Source organism: Colius striatus, chromosome 1 (assembly GCF_028858725.1).
Source record: "Colius striatus isolate bColStr4 chromosome 1, bColStr4.1.hap1, whole genome shotgun sequence".
Taxonomy (NCBI): Eukaryota; Metazoa; Chordata; class Aves; order Coliiformes; family Coliidae; genus Colius; species Colius striatus.
The window spans coordinates 143,253,402-143,272,345 of NC_084759.1; the positions used below are offsets into that span (position 1 = coordinate 143,253,402).

At 41.7% G+C, this 18,944-nt stretch overlaps 1 protein-coding gene across 1 annotated transcript in view; it reads right to left on the bottom strand.

Moving 5' to 3' along the window:
* Positions 1-18,944, bottom strand: part of TMTC1 (transmembrane O-mannosyltransferase targeting cadherins 1) — a 151,044-nt gene that overhangs the window by 44,583 nt on the left and 87,517 nt on the right. The window contains exon 10 of the mRNA XM_062010316.1: positions 6,136-6,300. Coding sequence (XP_061866300.1) covers positions 6,136-6,300 — 165 coding nt within the window. The remainder of the gene's footprint in view (positions 1-6,135; positions 6,301-18,944) is intronic.

The following is an 18,944-nucleotide window of genomic DNA, read 5'->3' on the forward strand; positions in this document are numbered from 1 at the left end:
CATCTGCATGCTTCTGCTGGAGGTGGGGATGACAGAGGAAAGGCAGAAATCGGTCTGGGTTCTTAAGATGCTCTCTTCTGCATCACACTGCTCGCACTCCCTGACCTATTTCTCCTCCTCACATGGGCAGGGAGGGGAGCGTTTCATTTCCCAAATGCACATAGCAATGAGGGAGGTTGCTTGGAGGATCTGTGCTGTGGGAGGTAGTAGCAAACACAGCACTGGATGCAAACAGGATTTTTTAGGAGAGTACAGGCAAACAGCCCTGCTAATTGATTCTTGACCAGGCGAGAATGCTGTTTGCTCGTTGACAGAGGAAACAACAATGTCCCTAACTAAAGCCAAGAAGGAAAGGGTGGAGTATAAATAGCAAAGCAGAACACAATGTTTTTCCATTTCTGCTTCCCACAAGCCCCAAGTCACTCACAATTTCAATCTAATTTTCCAATGTGCTTTTCCAAACTCTCCTATTTCTCTCTTCCCCAGCCCAGTATACACCTGCCCTTCGGACCTATGGCACCGATCTGGCTCAAGCCAGAAACAAGGCCACGGAGGTCTGATGTCACTTCTCCAGAGGATTTCCTTCCTTTTCGACTTCTACGACAGCGGTGACATGAGTGGAAAATAAACAACAGCCAAACCTTTTACATAGCGCTTCCTCTCCATGGAAAGGCAAAAGCCTATTAGCCATAAATCAGAGAAATAAAATACCACTAGTACTTTCCAACCTCAAATACCAGCCTTACCCAAATCCCACTTCAGCTGTAGAAAGTCTCCTGTGATCCCTTCTGTTGTGTTTCCAAGTGCATGCACTGCTCTGCAAAGTGACTGAGTGCAGGACAGAGGCTTCATTGATTTTCTGTGATTTCCAAAGGAAAAGTCCTCAGTTTACAAGGAAATGATGCCACTCTTGCGTCAGCAGGAGCCCTGGGAGACCTAAGGGGTCTTCCTTGCTTTGGGAATCATTATCATCAATAAAGGTTCTCTCCAGGAAATTATTCTCTGGATGACACAAACACCCTTGTATCGATTTCACAGATATCAATGTTGTGCTATATTAAACTGTTCTGTAGACGATGCATAAAATGCAGCAGGACTTGCTCTCAGCTGAGCTAGCTTTCAGAATTAACAAAAATAACACAGCAGTAAATGCCACCTCTGGGGCTGGGTTGGTCTTTGCAAATTACTGAAGTCAGCAGACCTGGGTTGGGAGGGAAAGCTGCTGACTAAGAAAGAGCCACTTTTATGCTGGTTAAAACTGCGTTTCCAGGGACTGTCACAAACGTGGGCAGTGCTCACAGATGCTTTCCAGGAGCAACAGGAAACATGGCAGCTTGACAAACCTTGAAAAGTTCGGTACAGCGGATGCAGAGGTTAGCCCACAGCCTTCACCTCCCTCTCCCTGGCTTCAGACATTAACACTGACTGCGGCTGGAGTCTGACTTCCTGGCCTGTGCATTCACTCTACATAGGGTAGTTCCTTAAATATTTAACAAGTAAGCCCTCCCTAACCACCTGCCAATACAGCAAGACAAACTGTTTGAGACTTCTAGATACCCATTGGAATAACATGTCTCAGATATCTAGATCTACAGATTTGGCCACTTCTTGTGGTTCATTTGCTTCTCAGTCCTTGCACATATGCTTGTGCCCCTGTGTGTCAATGCATCACTTCCTCAGACAGCATCCTCCTCCCCCACATTGTTCCCTTCAGCCATGACCTGGTGGGATTTCTGCATCCAGAAAACTAGTCTCCTGAGCTGGAGACTGAGACTCAAGATGGTCTAGAGATGGTCTAGATGCTGCCACATAATGTCAAAGTGGGGTAAGGCTTGAGAATGGGGCAAAATGGAGTACAAGCATAAAATGGTAACATGCTGAGTACACAGACGTCTCCTGGACAGGCATAGAGAAAGTGTGTTTAACAGAACGGGTCTCAGCCAAGGCAACTGAAACAGATCGACCCTGAAGAAATACATTCAAGCAAACATAGGAACGGAAAGTAGAGATGAAGAGGGAAAAAAGTTCAGAAGAAGGAAGAAGCAGTAATTAATTAAAACAGCAACTGGAGAAAAGAGACTGAAGAACGAGGAATGGGAGTATAGAGTCCCCAGCACATGCTTCTTTTAAAAAAATCCAAAATAATTCAATACACAGAGAAACTATCAAGTAGGTTGATTTATGTCCCCTTTCCCACATCTATAGATTTGCTCTGTTTCCTTATTACTTTCCCTCATACTTCTTTACTGCTCCATATCTCCTCCTCCTGCCCTGTCCTTTGCAATTTATTGCTGCTGCACATGCCTCCATCCGCTTCTCCCTCCTCTCCTCATCAGCCTATATATATAGCCGCCTCCTTCTGCCCCAGAAATCTCCCACTCCTGGGATGATATTGTGTTCTTACTACATTATTCTTCTTTTGCATTTCCTTCCAATCAGCAAGAAGAGTTCTACTGTATTACAGACTCACGAGTGATGTGTGATATCTATCAAAAAAAGATCTTAAACGGATAACTAAAAGGCCAATATTGTTAAATAGCATAGTAAAGGAGGTTATAAGAAATGAAAAACATCCTTTAAAAAGTGAACATCATAGCTACAAAAGGGAAAAAGGAAAAGAGTATAAACTTCAGCAAGTTAAACATAAACCATAATTAGGCAGACCAATAGAGATTTAAGGAAAAACTTGCTAAAGCCATCAAAGATAATAATGGGATACATCAGATAAAGGAAACCTGCGAAAGATCCCCTAAGGCAAATAGATGATGAAGGTCTAGAAGTAGGCTTGAAGAAGAAAAGGCCACAGCAGAAAAGCTAAATGGATTATCTGCACCAGTGCTCACTACAGGGGAGCTGAAGGAGGTTGCCACAAGGGAACCCTTCCTTACACGGGAAAGTCTGAAGCACTGTCTCAAACTGAAGCGGCAGTTAAAATGGGCTTTAACACAAATGAACACCAAGAACACTTATAAATCCATTGGGCCTGATAGCATGGATTCAAGGGAAATCAAACATGAAGCCGCTATCAGCTGCGGTATGCAGCCTATCATTTAAATGAGGCCAGCACTAGAGAAATGGGAAGTGATGAACATGAAGTCATTTGGCTTCAGGGGAGGGATCTGCTAGGCCACAGATCAGTAATTCTGATTTCCTCTCCAGGTAATTTGGGGAAAACCATAACAAAGACTAGTTCTAGCAAACTTTTGGATAACTACAATCCATCAGAGAAGAATTAACCTTGTAGTCTGCAAAAAAAAGTTAGTTGAGCAGATCTGTTGTTATTTGATAGACTCGACAGGTACATGGTAATGAAACTATGGAAAGTTTATATGAAAATCCAAATATAGTCCATTCAAGTCAGAATCACATACACCAATGCTCTGCACTTAAATGTCCAAAAAGGCTTTTGATAAAATCTCTCACTAAAGACTTTCAATTTCTTAAAGGTATCATGGAGTAAGAGGGAAGATCCTCTCCTGGATCAATACCTAGCTGAAAGTCAGCAAGCCAAGAGCAGGAGTATGTGAACAGTTTTTATAATTGGAGAAAACTGTAAACAAGGTTCCCAAGAGACATGCAGTTGCAGCTGAGCTGCTTCACTTGTTCACAAAGGATCTTGAAGAGAGGGCACACAGCATTTGCTGAGGACACCAATGTGAATCACGCTGCAGGAATTAAGGCTAACTACAAATTGTCGCAGAAGGATCTCACTGTATTAAAAGTTGGGCAAGAAGATGGTAGTCGAAATGTAATTCTAGTACAGGGACAAGTATGAGAGAGTATGTATACACACACACACTCTAAATATACACATAGATTGATGTCTATAAATCACAATTTAGAGACACAATAGAATGGAAATAGAATAGAAATTTGTAGAATGGAAATCACAATTTCCAGTCACAATAGCTACCTTGGAGTTTGTGTGGACAGTGCTCTGAAAATATCACCGAGTGCTGAGGGGAGGTCACAAGAGGCAAGTGGAAGATCAGCAATTAGTAGAAGAAAATAAAACCCTAAAAGCAGTCCTACATTACTGTACTGCACTTATCTCTGGAAAGGTGGTTCTGGTGTCCTTCTCAAAAGGACAGATGAGAGTTTGAAAGCATCCAGCAAAGACTCATGAGCAGGAAATGCAGAATGGCTTCCATATGAGAGAAGTTCAAAACCATCAGACCCCAGTATGAAAAAGAGGCAGTCTTGGGTGAGGACATGAAAGTAAAGACATGGAAGGCAGGAGATAAGTGACAAGGTGAAATTGTTACTCACTGCTCGTACAGCACACCAGAACTGGGGGACATGAAATAAGATTATCAGGCAGAGGGCTCACAGCATGCAGAAACAAAATCTCAGTGTGCACACTGTGTAATTTAACAACAGAGCCCGGCACACAGGATGCTGCAGAAGCCAAAACTATAAATAGATTCGAAAAAGCAGTCAGAGACATTAATGGAAGAAAAGTCCATCAGTGGCTGTTAAAAGAAAAAAAAAAAAAAAAGCAAGTGATTTCTGACTCAGGAAATATTTAAACTGAAGATTACTGCAAGCTGGGAAAGGACTGGAGAGAAGCATCACTGCTGCTGGCCCTGTTTTTACATTGCTTTCCTAGGCATCTGCTGCTGATTGCTCTCAGGGGCAAGCCCTCATACAAGGTGACCCAGCAGAAGCACACCTGTGTTTTGCCTTCTTCTCAAAAGCCCAGGGCAGGTCTCTCTCCTGGAATTGTCCCCAAAAGACTTGAGTTGAAGAGAGAGCTAGCTTGACCCAAGCCACCGAGGCCTGCATATCATCCCAGGCAACACCAAAATCCCTACCTTGAGGCGTATTAGCTCCACCTCAGTGCTGCACTGAAGCAGTGCCACGGTTTCTGAAATGAAGCTGGCTTGTAGATGTTCACACTCTGCTTTGAATGGAAGCAGAATGGACAGAAGTCCATTCGCATCCAACTAAGCAGACATAACCTTATCCTTCTCTTCTGTGACAGACTCCCTGGCAGCTCCTATCATCCCAAGAGTGCTCCTTAGGAGAAGATGTCTTCCTGTCATCCGCTCCAGTTTGACTTCACCATTCTTAAACACTGGTAACCCCAACCATATGCAACACAATACCAGATGATGCCTGGAATTACTACCTCCCCACTTCCCTTTCAACAAGAGAGTTGTCCAACTTGGAATGGTGTCTGTCTCCTCTGAGCAGTCACCGTTAGCCAGAAGGGTTTGGGCTGGAGCTCCGCTTTGTGAGGAGCGCTGCACAAGCCCAGGCTGGTCACCATGGCTGCTGTGGTTTGAACTGCAAACAACATTTCACGGAGGCAGGCAATGAATCACGTTGGAGCAAAGAAACCTCTATTCCAGATTTTTTTGGGAAAAAATCCCACTAACAGAGCTCCAGTCACTTCAATAGTGTTTCCTGAAGACCGAAGGGTACACATAAAAAATAATTTCATATTCCTTAGTGCCGTGTAAATTAAACTCTGCTCTGGCCAATAAGTTAGAAAATAAAGCTAAGCAACCCGTGTGCAGATCACCTGCGTTTCTGCAATTATTTCACAATTAGACAACTGCTGAAAGCAGCTGGAGGCAAATGCAATACATTTGCTAGCAAAACACAAAATGAAACAGTCTGTTTCAGTGCAAAAAAAAAAAAAAAAGATATAAATGAGGTTGTAAAGAGAGCTGTTTGGCAAAGAGTAATCAAATAAAATGAAATATGGTACATTAAGTTTGGCACTTCATGGCATTTCATTTTTGTCATTAAGAACATCGCTAAAGAAAATTCAATATATCCAATAGCATTACTGTGGTGTTCTGGAGGGTTGTTACAAACTTTTGCCATGTCTTTAAAAAAGAAAGTGTTACATTATTGGTAAACCTACAGCACTGAAATTATTTAATAACAGTGCGCCTCAAAAATGTGAGTGCCAGAACCAAAGGCTGTGCATAAGCACATAAAGTGCTGACACCAGTTTTTGCACAGCTGCCAAAAACCAGAAAGTGGGTGTTATTTTATAATAATCAAAATGTTAATCACAGCAGTGCATCAATAGCAGGACTCATGCTAAAGAAAACTATTCCATGTAACAAACTTATTTTAAACAACACAAAAATGCAAGTGTTCTCCCGTGGTCACTCATACCTGAAAAGGGATTCTCGTGACAGCCAGATTTCATTCTGTTTCACTGTCTTCCAAGAGAACAGCAGCAGCAGTAAAGCAAAGAGGGTCAGAGCTGTAATTCTCCACTTCTTTAACCATGTAGACAGTTTTTTTAGACCATGGACAAAAAGGATGCAGTAACCCATACTGGAAAAAAAAAAAAGAGAAAGGAAAAGGTATCAAAAGTTACATCCCAGTTCTCTGGTTTATATGCAAGACCATTCACTAATACATTTATTACACAATCACAGCGGGTTTTGGACTAATTATATTTTCCGGGCTAACAAACTCCAATTCAACAGTAGTTTTCTTCAAGTCACTACACAATTTTCCAATTAATCTAAATGACAGACCCGGATGCCAGAAGTACAGTAGCGTACATAATACCACCCAGCATAATGGTAGCTTACACCAGCCCACAGAAGGCAGCTGCTTTTCTGAACAGCAAGCTAAGAAAGTACCGTGTAATAACAGTAATACTGAGCACTACTGGAGCAGCACTGAAGTGAAAGAAGCATTTTAACACTGGGAAACTTCTAAACAACCCCAGTGGTGGCCGCTATTAATTCTAGTTTACAAATTGCGAAGCTGAGACAGGAGAGAGAGTGTTGTAGCCAACATTGCAGCAGGGGTGGATGACAAAGGCCGCATCAAAAGGCAGGAGTCCCTGCCTGGGTCTTGCATGTCAACATCAGGGCCAGCCTGTCCCTTCTAGTCCCTGCTCCAGAACAGCTGAGATGTGCTAGCAGAGCTCCCTTGCTGCCTTTCCACAAAACCACACTTGGTCTTCTCCAGCACCCAGCCTCCCAGTATAATTACTGAGGCATTTCCTGTGAACTTCCCCATTGTGAACCGAAGTCTTATTTCTTTTTAACTCTAAATCAATTCAGTCATTATTTACCTTAATTCAAGGGTTATGCTAATTCTTCCAGTGATGTCCCTCTGAGTTAGAAATGGAGTGCTTTCAGTTGCTGTACTTAGCAGGGTTAATACTAGTTGGCATTTAAAAAAAGGCATTTCAATTCCTATTGCTCAAGGAATTTCATTAGCTTATCTAGAACTCTTCATCACAGCTACTTAGCACCTGATTTAGTTTTAGACTTAAATGCTATCTTGGTTCAGGCAGCAACTCCTGAAGGAAAAAAAGGGAGCAGAAGAATCTGAAATAATACTTGGGGATCACCAATACACAGGGACAACAGCAGCCCTCTCCAGACACTGTCACACTTTGAACCTCATCTGAATCCCACACTTGAACACTGGCAGGCTGGAGACAGACAGCTCATTATACCTGCCTGTGCTCTAGCTGGAGGGCTACAGGCTTTCCTGGTCTGTACCAAGACATCAGAGCAACTTCCCTGTGGGTCTGTTACAGTGGAAGAAAAACCAACACAATCTCCCTATCGGAGTGACCTTATGTGCAAGCATGTGATCGAGTGAAAGTCAATCTGGAAATCAGAAGAAGATCCCACCTTTGAGGAGTTGTAAGGGTGCTTCTTGGCACAGTTTCCCTGCCCTTTTAAGAGGACATTGCTATTGCCTGGGTTTCCTGAGGATGGAGAGGGACAATAATTCTTGCTTTCAGTGAGGGAAAAAAAGTACCTCTGTAGTACTTACTGATCGGCACCAGGGAGTGGTGCTGTCAGTGGCATGGTAGAGCTGCCACATAGGAGACAGGTGTAGACACGGGGGTAAATCCAAAGACAGCATCATATCAAAACTTCTTCATTGTTGTTTTAGAGTGCTCTCACTTTTTTAGAAGGCATAATTTTCATTTTCACTTAACTATGTCTGCATTTTGCTGCCACATGTTTCTTATGACACTTGCACTGCTTTTTTCCATGAATTAATTGCCTTGCACACATGTTTATTGCACCTACATTAAATGCATGCAGACATTTAGAGTTACAAACCAAGATCCTGGTGCCAAACAATCCAGCCTTTATAGCTACTGAACCCTACTTTAACATCTCTGAAAAGCTAATCTCAGTAATAAGCCTTCTTTTTCCAATAAGAAATGCCTCAAAAAGTGGTAGACTGTTTCCACTCTATTATTTTGCTTTTCAGCAATTTCATCCTTCCCTTGGAATTAATTATCTGACATAAACATTATTTAATTGTTTTAGCATAAGGCCATTTGCAAAGGAATTTCCCTACACCTTCACATTTTCAAGAACAGGCTTTCTGTAACAGAATTGTGAATGTGTCCAGAAAACAAAAAATGTAAAACGTCAATGTCTTGGTATTTATGTCAAATCCTGCCCCAGCTTTTGGGAATTTCTGCCTTAGCACCAGCACTCAGTCTGCTTGTCCAGGGCACAGCCACCACTGCATTACAGCTTACACTGTAATGCCACTGGAAAGCTGCTGCTTCCAGGGGTTATTCTTGAATACCTGCAGTGCACTGCCATGACAGTAACAAAGAGACATTGGCTGCTAGAGAGGAATAAGGGCCCATCTTAGACTGCAGCTCCAATCCCAGCTGCACTGGCAATGACATAGTGCAGGTATGGAGCATGGCATTTTCCACTGAGGGCTCCCAAAGCACTTTGTATTCCTACTCCTTACAGAGTAGGAATCTGAAACATGGCAATAAAGTGATTTTCTCTGCTGACAGAGGGCTGGCAAACAAGATACCAAAGCTACAGCTCAGGGGCCTACCCACAACACAAGGGAGTATGCGAAGAAAAGCAAGGTATCTTGCCAGAAAGCTCATAGGAATCCCTAAGAGACGGACAGGTAAGTAACCCAAAGGCAGAGTCTTCATCCACATTCAGCAAAGCAGCCAGACTACAGGATTTGGCAGTAAAGGGAATGGGTTCTCAAATGGATGCCATGCAGCTAATGTATCAGAATCCCAAAATGCAAAGCTGTTAAGGGTAAGGTTAAAGGAATGATACTAAAGAGTGCAGGGTTGAAACATCATTTACACTTTAGTAAGACAGAGATAATTGCGACAGTGTCAGGATGGAGTTGTAGTTGTGCCACAATTAGAGCCAAACTAATCTATGGTCACTATATTTGCACTATAAAGTGTGTAGGAATCCAAAAGGAAGGAAAAGGATCAGAAAGCATAAAGTAGGCAAATACTTTTATTTTCACAGACTGGTGAGTTTGGCTTAATACTCCAGACAATTTCTTGCCACAGATCATCAAGAAAAGGGTGGGAACGACATGCCCATTTTATCTTGTCAGATATCTTTTGGTGCAGACATAGGGTGAAGAGGCTTTTTTTTACATGGCCTTATTCATTCCATGGTCATTTAAAGTCCATTCCTTGGCTGAGAGCAGAGGTTACATTCCTGGCTGCAGGTCTTTTGTAGGCCAAGGTCTCCCAAAGCACAGAAAGCACTCATGTGTCCTTTGCCACCAGGAAAGCGTGTGCATTTATAATTTCATGCCACAAACTGCAAAACAACAACTCCCTGCAACATACCCAAAGATATTATCCTTAGTAAGTCTTGCACCTCTCCTCACATTTCTACCTTAGGGCCAAATAATTACAGTGAAATCAAGGCAAATCCAGACTCCTTCTCCAGATCTGCTCTAAACAAAACAAAAGCATCCACACTAATGCATTAAGCATCTCTTAAAAAGCCATAATTATATTACTATTATTTCCTAGTCCTAAAATCACATAATCACTCAAACTGTACAACACACTTGTTTGACACTAGACTCAACTACCCCAGCACAGAAATTAGCTTTAGTACCATAAGTACTAATGAGACTATGAAGTTTTGAAACAGTAAAGCTTGCTAAGATGAAATTGTTGCATCAGCAACATATCCCAATGGTTGCTCTACCTGGAAAGCTCCCCCACAGTCCTGGCACCCATGGGATGCAAGTTCTTCCCATTTCCCTTCTTCCCAACCTCATGAGGCTTCAGATAAGCCATCTGAAGCTGCACTGAGTTGTATCGAGTCAGAAGCAGCTTGGGCAGCATTGCTGTGGTGGGAAGAGCCCACACTGGTGAGACTGCACTTATCTAATTAAAGTAACTCACCTAGTGACTCTAAGACACTTTCTTTGCAATTAACTCTGCCAGACCCAAATACTTTATCTTTTCTTCTCAGAGTGAAGGAGATTTGACTCTATACCAAATGCTAGTGCTGGCTCGCCAGGAAATCAAGTTCTACTCACATTTACAGGAAAAAAAAAATGTTAACCTCTCAAAAGGACCTTTCATCAAAGACCTATTTGCCACTTGAAAAACTTAAAAGTACTAAATCACGGCTATCTGCATATGTATTGATCCTGTGGGGTTATGGTTTGGGTTGCTTTTTTGTGAACTCTATCATTTCCTTGAGAGGGGAGGAGAAGAGACCATTTCTCCTGAAGTGCTTTTCTCTTGGCATTGTCATCCCTGCTCATGCAAGCACTTTTCTGAAATATTTTGTAGTGAAAAGAAAACAACAGCAAACAAGCAAAATCCCATATCCACTATTATTTTTTTTAAGTTAATTTTCCACTGGTAAAACTGCTAGGCTTTTTTCTTTTTTCCCCTGCAGTAGGATAAGCAACAATCTGATACAACAATTGTTTCTCACTGTGCAGAGTCCACACCAGCTTGGTCCCTGTGGTCAGATGTGAAGCAGGACCTGAGGAACACCCTTACAGATTAACATGGTAATAGGTTTTCCAAGGGCTAACAACAAGCATCTCTTTAAGGGCAGAACCCATGGCTTCAGAAATGCAATGATGTTGTAGAAGAGCTCAGCAAATGGACTAACAAGTCAAAGGCTTCACGATTCCTTGTGTTTCGGACTCCTGCAGTACTAAAGTGGTACCTTAGGCACATCTTGAATTGCAGCAAGGGTAGGGCTGCACCTGGCAGGCAAACCCTCAGTGCCATTGCCATGTGTTTCCATCAGACTGCATGCAGGGGGCTGTGCAATGACAGATTTTCATCTATAATTTTTGTGGTTTGTTAATACTATTCCACCTGCAAGGAAGTGAAGTGAGAGGAGGCACAAGCAGATGGGAATGAAGCGGCACACAGACCCCGTTTCCCATAGTGCATTACATGTATGGCCTGATTAAAACAAGAGCCAAACCAGCAGATACTTAGTATTTGCAAACACTTCTCAGATATTTAGATCCCAAATTCAATCTTTCCTTTGGCCAATATGGCTCCTTTCCAAAGGCAAGGCTGTTACTGATGGTTCTTACACACAGCTCCTCTCCTCCTTTATGGATCAGATTTCTCACATTTAGTAAAAAGTCAGGAACAGCTTAGCCAGGTTTGGTTCTTGGTGATTGTACCTAATCAAAGACATGTGTTGGTTGGTACCACAGCCTGAGATTATCAGGACGTTCTGCTGCAGCAATCTGCCTGCACCAGAAACCATCTTACCCCCTCCAGAAACTGCTTGGAGATCTACTGCTGCAGAAGGCTGCTGAAAATCGAGGTATGTTCTAGTCACGTATCTTGCTGTATTTTCTGAGTTGCAGCTTTGCACAGCACAGGTTTCCATTCCACGTAGAAGTGCGTCGGCTGAGCAGGCTGAGAGCTGCAGTTTGTAGGCACCGCACAAGAGGGAACCTTCCTGGACACTAGCACTGCAGTCCCAGCCTTTTCTAACTCACCCAGGTAGGGCTGTAAGCTCAGGGTGAGAGAAATATGCAGAAAAGATGCCTCCCTCACACTTTTCAGTGGTTACTTCAGGGATATCAAATCTTGTGAAGCAGTTGTGGGGCTTTTTAAAAACTGATTTAGTCTCAACTACACACATGAAAACTTTGAGTAAATCTATTGGTTTCATTAAAGCAGTTATTCTAGATTTCAGAGCTCAGCCTAGATAAGAATCCAGATGTATACACACATGCATATCAGTTAGGAAAAGAGTTGCCTATAAGCAGCCTGTCAAAGCATGGAAGAAATACTGCCTTGTACAGGGGCTGCTAATGCAACAAAAGGGATTATCTCAAAACTATACTGAGACCAGAAAATGTGCTTGGCTTTGACATTTCACCCCGGAGGCTCTTTTTGGGCTGCAAACCTCCTTCTTGATTTCCAGCACTTATTTAAGATGACTCCCTTTCCCTTCATAAAAACTAACCCGCACTTTCAAGCAGCTCTGAAGTAAGTTTAACCCTTGCTTGCATGACTTAAAGCAAGTGCATAGTCTGCTGCTGCCCTTCAGAGAGTGGGAAGCGCAGCCCTGAGAAAGACTGTGTCTGTTGCCAAGTCCAAATGCTGAACACAAACATTTGATTCTCTTGGTTTTACAGTTCCCCACAAGCTTCCTAGCCTCAGTTCCACAAATATGTTACCTGGCACGACAGGCTTTTTGTGCTTCCAGTCCAAGCCACTCCAGCTCTGCAGCCTGAGCTGAGGAAATACACTTGAGAGGAAGAGCTGAAATGCAGCTTGCCGCCAGGGCTGTTGCTGCAGGGGGAAAAGGCGTTTCTGTCCCTGTTACACTCATCAGATCCACTCACACTTCTCTAATGGGGAGTAATTGATTGCAAAAAAGTGGATTTGGCATGCAATGTGTGCTGCTCCTGCCTCACTACCCAGCAGTCAGATGTGGAAGGGAGCACTGGCAAAAGTAAGCATGGCTAGAGGTTGCTCTTTTTGCCCCAAAAGGCACTCTCAGGCACAGAGCTCCATGATGAGAAGTGCTGACAGAGGAGCAACAATGCTGCTTTATGAAAAATATCAAGTTTTCCAAGGCTGGAGCTGTTTTGTGCCAGGCTAAAATCTAGACTTTAAAATAAGGTTTTCATCTGGAAAAATAGTTTATTTGTACGTGCATGTTGGTTTGCAACCAGTTCACCCAGAACAGCCAGAAACTCCAACGTCACGGCACTCCTTGCAACCATGCTCACTCAGATTCAAACCATCAGGACAGGTTGAGAGCTGAAGATCCACTAAGTGAGCACACTTGTAGTGCACCAGATTTGGGGCCCTCAAAATTCTCCAGTCATCCAAATCCATCAAAATTCCAAATGCTGATCTGGAATAGCCTGGTCCAAAGGTATTCCATAAACTTTGAGAAGTTTACTTTGTACTGCCAAGCTTACTGCTGGATCAAGATTTTCTCTCGCAGCAAGTACAAGGTCAGTCTAAATTCAGCAAGTTAATGGCTGGCCAATTTGACAGGAGTGCAAGTATGGGCCTAGATCAGGTCTGAATCAAACTTCCACTACCGAGTGATCCATCAGGACATAGATCCAACACTAGTAATCCTGGGAAAATGCTGATGTGTGGCAGATGGACCTTGATGGCCCTCCCAACTCTCAGATGAGCATCTCTGCCAAAGATGCCATTCTGGGCCACATCCATCCCAGCATCAATTTCTGTTATCTATGTCCTCTTAACCATAAACTCTGTCTGGAGTTGGAGAAGTCTTTTGTTTCCAACTATTCTCATCCAAAGTTTCACTGTAGTCAACACACCTTGGCAAAGTTATAGATTAATTAAAATGTCCTATTTTCCATGGGATAATGTGGTATTGAAACTTGCTCGACCAGTTGAGACTAGGAGGGAAAAAATCTGTTGGAACTGTCACATTTTTGGACTAAACATCCAAAAGCAAGGAGGATGTGTCTCTGTGACACATGGACAGCCAGCAGCATTCACTATGCATCTCTGCTTCTTCACTGGTACTGAGTTTTGAGGACAAGGGGACAAATGCTGTTTAAATTGCCTGTCTCCCAGTAATGATGACATTGAATGAACATCTTCTTTTTTTCTTGGTTACTAGAGGTTTTAAAAGATTTCAGAAACACCATCAAGGTATAATATTTATCACATAAAATAAATCCTGTTGGAAAAAACAAGCCTCACAGCTCAGAAATATCAGTGTGACAACCAAGTAACTGGCAGCACACTTAACTTACTACTGAGCCTGTTGAATACAATGTCAAATTTTCACCAGAATTAAGAGGCCTTTGCCTGGAATAAGGTCTTTAAGTTATAAAGCAAAGATGCAGAGAACCATAAACACTGGCAGAATACATCTAATTTGGAGAGTTACCTTATGAGTTAGTGTTACACTTTGTCCTTGGCTCTAAATTAAAAACTGTGCAGGCCTAAATTAAAGACACTTAGACATGATCAGCTAAGTCATCAAAATGATTTACCCCCACTAGCAATGTGGTCCTTTAGACAAAACATGATGTAATTAGAGATTCCTTATTAGAGAGAAAATACAGACTAGAAATGAATGATTCTGCTAACCTTCAAATAGCTATTTAACATCTGGACACATTCCCCTTCCCTTCGTTCCAATAAGACACATGATACAAAAATTCAGCTCATTAGAGTGTTTCAGTCCAAGATTTCACTCCCAACAGATTCCTATCTGAAGTATTTACAGGTAATGCAAAAACTTTTCAGGCTTTTGATTACTATATGCAGTAAAGAAAGAGAGCATCTGAAATGAAATATCTGATATAATTCCATGTGGATTCCATAGAAATTTCCCTAAATCCTACAGACCTTACTGGGGAAGGGACTCTTATGCTCCAGTTTTAATTAAAATACCATAATATAACTTTTGGAATTCTATAGTAGGGACATAATTTCCCATTCAATTCCATTGCAAGTCTCCAAAAACTTCATGTAAGAAACTATTTTCTATTAAATTTCACGGGGCATCTTCTTAAGGGCAACATGATCCCTTGCACTTAGGAATTTCTCTTTTAATCAACATGAGAAAGTAGATTACTTCCACAAGATGACATAAAACTAATTACTATTTTTAAAAGCAATATCCTGACATGTCTGTATTACTTTCAAAAGCAGAATAAATGCATTTGAAGGTTTTCCTTTAACCCAATATATCACAACGAAACAAAAAAAATCTCTCCAGTATAGCCATTAACGCTCATACTCCACACAAATTTAGCTTTTTCCTGAATTGATTGTACATGGCCAAAAAGCAACATGTTTCTCAAAAGCATGTTTTAAATTTAGTTAAAATAATGCAAGACTGCAGTCTAGACAAAACGTGCCATGAGCTAATCTTTTTCAGCTTTGCACAATCATTTCAGCTTTTATTCCTACATCTTTATCATCTTTTGCCAAAATATATGGCACTAGTATCTCAATATCTCTTGCTTGCATTAGCAGAAGATGGCTTCTTTGATTTCCCCTTAAAGATTTTAATAGAGTGGGGCAAGCCTTCAAAAACTAGGAGCTTAAGTTTGGATAAACATCCAAACAGTAGCTCCTTGCAGTGTTTAGCCTCTCTACAAGAAGTTAATTCTCATTAATGAATGAGAATTCTCTCTGCCCTCTTTCAAACGGCAGAGTGCAGCTATTATCCCTTTTAACAGATGACGAAGAAGAACTGGAGTCGCTTGCCTCAGCCAAGGTCCCAACTTCCTTGCCTGCAGCCACAAGCCATTTTGCAGACTGCTGCTCAAATCAACCCTCTGGAGCAGGGACAGGCACCTCTCACAGTGAAGAGAGATCAGGCTGGGGCTGGCCCATTGCCATCACATAATGCTCTCCTAGTCCCTTCCCAGTGCCCTCAGGTCCATGGCCAAATGACAGGGAACATAATCCAGTTTGCTCCTTCTGAAGTTCATCTGCTCCATGTCCCTCACAAAAAGAGCAGGAATAAAGTAAGGTATTGAAATAATTAATTTTAAAATGTAAATGGAACAGGTATAACCTGGATTCCATATCTAATTCCCAAATGAATTGTGGATTTAACTTGAAAGCGGGCAAAAAGCTTAATTACGTTGCTGAATTGAGATTAGGGAGCAGATAAACTGGCTCCATGGAGTCAATGGGACTTTCATTGTTGACCTCACTGAGGTCAGAGTTTGACTACAATTGAAAAGAGAAGCTTCCTCTGTAAACCAGATGATCCCTTTTGGGATCTGATTTAATACCATTGGAATTCTGAAAGGTAAACAGAAATTCAGCTCCTGGTGAACTTGTAGCCTCAACATCAAAGAAAAAGGTGGCAAAGAGAAATGAAAACAGATCATCAACCCATTACACAACAGCTCTTCAAGAAAATTAAGATAATGTAGAGAGTATAACATGCTCTCAGAATAAAGAAGCACCGCTAAGTCCCATCCTCAAGCGGCTGCCGTGTAAGCACAGGGTACTTCTGGTCAGAAACACTCAGATTCATAAAAGTTACAGATTATTGTACTACCCACCAGGTTTTGGGCTCTTTTCCAGTTACAAAAGATAATAACGTACAGAATTGCACTAATTGAAATAATTGTATTAACACAAAGAACCAAAACCATGCTCTTTGTGAAGGTAAAAATTCATATGGTTCTGGCTTTGCTATGGCACAGGGAAAGCTTTAACATGATGTGTTAAGTTCCTGAAAAATAGAAGCACTCTTTTCTCTAGATGATGGTTTTCTCACAGATTTTGAGATAGATGCCAAAGCAAATATCATCCTGTATATAGCAGTGATCTCATCTTCTAGTATTGACAATTAGGGTTGCAACGTCAACTCTTGGTATGGTGAAGAGGTGGCGAAAAATATGGCAACAATCCATAATTGCCTGTACTAGGAAAGAGTAACTGTGCACTTTGCAACCCGCTCATTGCAATATCTACCTCAAATGAGTTGCTGTAAAAATGGTGCAGGTACCACTGGATTGCCTATTGCTTTCAACAAATTGGAAATGAGCCATCCAGCAATGTTTTGGTTGATTTGTTGGTTCATATGAGGCTGTGAAAACAGCTTAAGTTGTCCAGCTACAATACAGCAGCCTAGCCAGGAGCCACTGCTAGCAAGGTAGCAGTGACAGATGAGGAAAGCATAGAAATTGCTCTGGCAGAAAAGGTCTGATCCCTTGAGGGGAGAGCAACCCCACCTCTGATGGTGCATCGGTAAGGTAGGCAGCTCCCAGATGGCCCAAGAGTTTGTATTGCCTCTAGTTTCTGCATGGTAAAGGGCAACACAAAGAAAGAGCTCCTTCTCCTATTTAAGTACAACTTATTCATGGCTCAGAATAACTGGATGCACAGAGTCTTTCTGGATTGTCAAACAATTGGGCTGTTCGTGTAGCTCTGAGCAGTAATAGCAGATACGCAGTAAGCATAATTACATCTACATTTCGAGGAGGGAAAACCCTGCAGTGGTTTGAGTCCCTTACTGATCCAGCTATTTATTGTGATGCCTCTTTGGAAAACCGTGGCATATAGAGTTGTATCCTGTCCACCACTCCCAAGACATATATTTCACACCCGTAGTCCTCCTGAAAACAAGTTTTGCCCTCTTAAGAATACAAAACCAGAAACAAAAATAAAATGAAAAGTTGAAAGAAAATGCTGTTTTCCTATTATTCTTTCATGGCAAAGTAATATTGTTATTAACAATGCCTGACTTAAACAAATAAGTGCTTGTAACCCTGAAATGAAAGCTAAATACAAGAAATATTATCTCCAAATATTTCTGTTTTGCAAGAGTCAATTAAATAAAACATTCAACCATTTTTACTTAGCTTATATCCCTCTCCCCTGAGGCACAGCTGCAGACAGAAGAGGAATTGTTCCAAATACCCATCAATCCCCAGAAGCAAAGCCTAGCCATATAATTAGACACCGAGCAAAAGGCTTATTCCTTGTTCCTTTCTATTAACAACATATTTTACATAAACCCTTGAGTCCTTACTAAACTTTTATTTAAAAGAAAATGCTTGACATTTTGCCCAGGTAACTACTGAGCAACGCTGAATTAGGACTTCAGGCTGTGACACACACATGCAACTGTCACATCCGTAAATACTAATAAAAGGCTATTATTTGAAACAGAGGTAGAAAAGCACCTTCCAGCATAAGTCCAAAAGCACAGATCACTGAGTTCTCTCCATCTGAATGAGGATTTTTGTCTAGATAAAGCTGAACGACAACCTCTGACGTGCTAAGTTTTAGAGAAGGAACGGCAAAGGATAGGAAAAGCCATTTTCAAGAGGTAACAGAAGAAAACTGCTGAAGGCTGTTCTAAATAAAGAACACAAGTCCTTTCTAAAGCCTTGAGTATTAAACTGCCACATTCTCAAGGAGGGAAAAAATAAGAAAAAAAAAAGAAATCAAACTCATATTACTTTTGTTCTGCCATCGTCATTAATGTTTGCAGAAGTCCCCCTTACCACTTCTGTCATTTTGCACCTACAGGATGTAAGAGAACTCATTTCTTGGTAACCTGGAGCCAAGAGTTCAGTGCTCTTTGGACACTTTGGTGAGAACTGCTCACGTCTCCTGCAAACTGCCAGGGTTTGCCTTCGCTTTTCATGACAGTTGCCTGCCAGCCTGGGCTAAGAGCAAAAATCAAACACTGCAAAGCAGGATGTAAGTGATCTGAGAGAAGCATGAGATTCAAGGACTCTGACACAGGCTTACTCCAGAGAAACCATTTAATCTCTGTGCCTCAGTTTTCCTGTCTGCAAAGAAAGCAGCAACTATCAATTACCTACTTTGTAGGTCATATATTTGCAAAGCCCTCGGGAGATGAAAAGCATTATACAAACTATATGCACACATGTTAACGCTGATTAATTTTCTCTGTGCAAACATATCGTTTTTTCTTCTTCATTGCCCCTCCTCTCATTATATCAGCAGTCTCATCTGGAGAAGGACAAGGAACTGCTGACAGCTGAAGTATTTTCCGCAGTTGTTCTTTTGAGATTCAGAAATGCAACCACTCAACACAGCCCTGTGTTCAGCTGACTGTTTCCTTAATAGCTTTGCGCTTTCATGTGTTTCCTCATTTTCTGTTACATGAATTTAAAGCAATCTGATTTCCAAGTTAATTTGAAATGAAGCAAGATCCATTAGTTGAGAATATCATTTGCAAAACAAC